Source organism: Aplysia californica, unplaced genomic scaffold, assembly GCF_000002075.1.
Source record: "Aplysia californica isolate F4 #8 unplaced genomic scaffold, AplCal3.0 scaffold00154, whole genome shotgun sequence".
Taxonomy (NCBI): domain Eukaryota; kingdom Metazoa; phylum Mollusca; class Gastropoda; order Aplysiida; family Aplysiidae; genus Aplysia; species Aplysia californica.
The window spans coordinates 827,097-828,606 of record NW_004797424.1 but is presented as its reverse complement, the minus strand read 5'-3'; the positions used below and the strand labels follow the sequence as shown (position 1 = coordinate 828,606).

The 1,510-nt window shown below is 39.7% G+C and overlaps 1 protein-coding gene across 2 annotated transcripts in view; it reads left to right on the top strand.

Moving 5' to 3' along the window:
- Window positions 1-1,510, top strand: part of LOC101848429 (stromal interaction molecule 1) — a gene marked incomplete at its 3' end in the record, with an annotated part of 68,018 nt that overhangs the window by 51,394 nt on the left and 15,114 nt on the right. For both annotated transcript variants that reach the window (XM_013081993.2, XM_013081994.2), the window contains 1 exon segment: window positions 1,238-1,352. In XM_013081993.2, the coding sequence (XP_012937447.1) occupies window positions 1,238-1,352 (115 nt within the window).

The following is a 1,510-nucleotide window of genomic DNA, read 5'->3' as shown; positions in this document are numbered from 1 at the left end:
GGGGGGTCGTAAGGTACTAACATACTAACAACCTTACTTTTATCATTTTAACCAAACGAGGCTGTCTACGTTATGTCAGTTGGGGAGGGGGGTGTAAGGTACTAACATACTGACAGCCTTCCTTTTTGTTTTGTTTTTTTAAATCGTTTTTACCCATCGAGGGATATGGCAAGGATATGACCGGCGTCTGTGCTGTAACTGTTAGGCGCTTTGATGTCTCTTGTAGTCAGTTTTTATTGATCGAGTATCTCAGTCTTCTGCTGGAACGGCCTACGTAGACTTTCTCTCTCAGCCCGGGTTGGCCCTGGCAGGCTGGGTCAAAGTCCGCTTCTTAAATGATCTAAACTGTCAGTGGCGGTGTAATTTAATTAACCACTTAATTAAGTGTGGTTGGTGAGCGGGTGCTCTGGTGTGATTTGCTCCTTCTTTCCTGTCAAACATCTAATTGTCCTTATCTCTCTTCATTTTTTGTGTTTGTTACTCTCTTGTAACACTTCTATTCTTTGGCACTTATATAATTTGATTGTGTTGTAAGTGCCGTCTTACTTTTACCGAAACAAATACTTTCTATCGTTTTAACCAAATGGGGGTATCTATCTTATACTGTGGTCATGATTGGCGAAAGAGTGACAATACATGGAAAAACAAAGGTGAAAGTAGAGGTGGTGGCTACAGATTGGTGCACGACCTTTAAGTCACTGTCGTGTGTGGTTGGCGGGTGCTCTGTTGTGGTTTACTGTCCTTCTTTCCCAATCAGATGTCTATTGTCCTGATTTCTCCTCTTTTTTTTTTGTTTGTCACTCTGTAGTTACATTTCTAATATTCGGCACGTGTATACCCTGATTGTGTTGCTAGTGCCGTAAAGCGCTTACTAATGCGGGTGGCTGGTTGGAGGGCGCCTTTGGTTGGTCCTACTTCTTTGCTTTTCCTCTGTTGTTTCTGACTGTCCGTCTTAATTTGTTCCCCAGCACTGAATTGCCATTATTGTGTCAATGTGCTTCTCTTTACTCAAACGAACAAATAAAAAGCTTACTTAAACAGAACAAAAACAAAACAAAACATCAAGAAAAAAACAAAATAAAACAAAACGGACCAACAAAAAATAAAGAAAAACGACAACGAAAAAAACACAACCCAACAACAACAAAACAAAACAGACGAAATAGAGAAAACAGATCAAAACAAAACAAAAACTAAAAAATACATGACAATAATTATTGTTTTCTTGTGTCTACAGTTCCTTCGGGACGAGCTGCAGTACACGGACGGCTTTGAGCGGCAGGCTCTCTTCCACAACAACGACAAGCTCATCTCTGTGGACGATCTCTGGACCGCCTGGAAGTACTCCAAGGGTGAGTGAGCACTGACCAAAGCTATCAAAACGCCTTTTTGTCTTCTTTTTACGCCTAAGTGTTTTTATTTTTTGTTTGCTTAATTAACTGATAGCCTGATCAATTAATTACCCTACTTATGTTTGTTTTTTAATTTAAAAAAAGAAAGAAAATCTAAA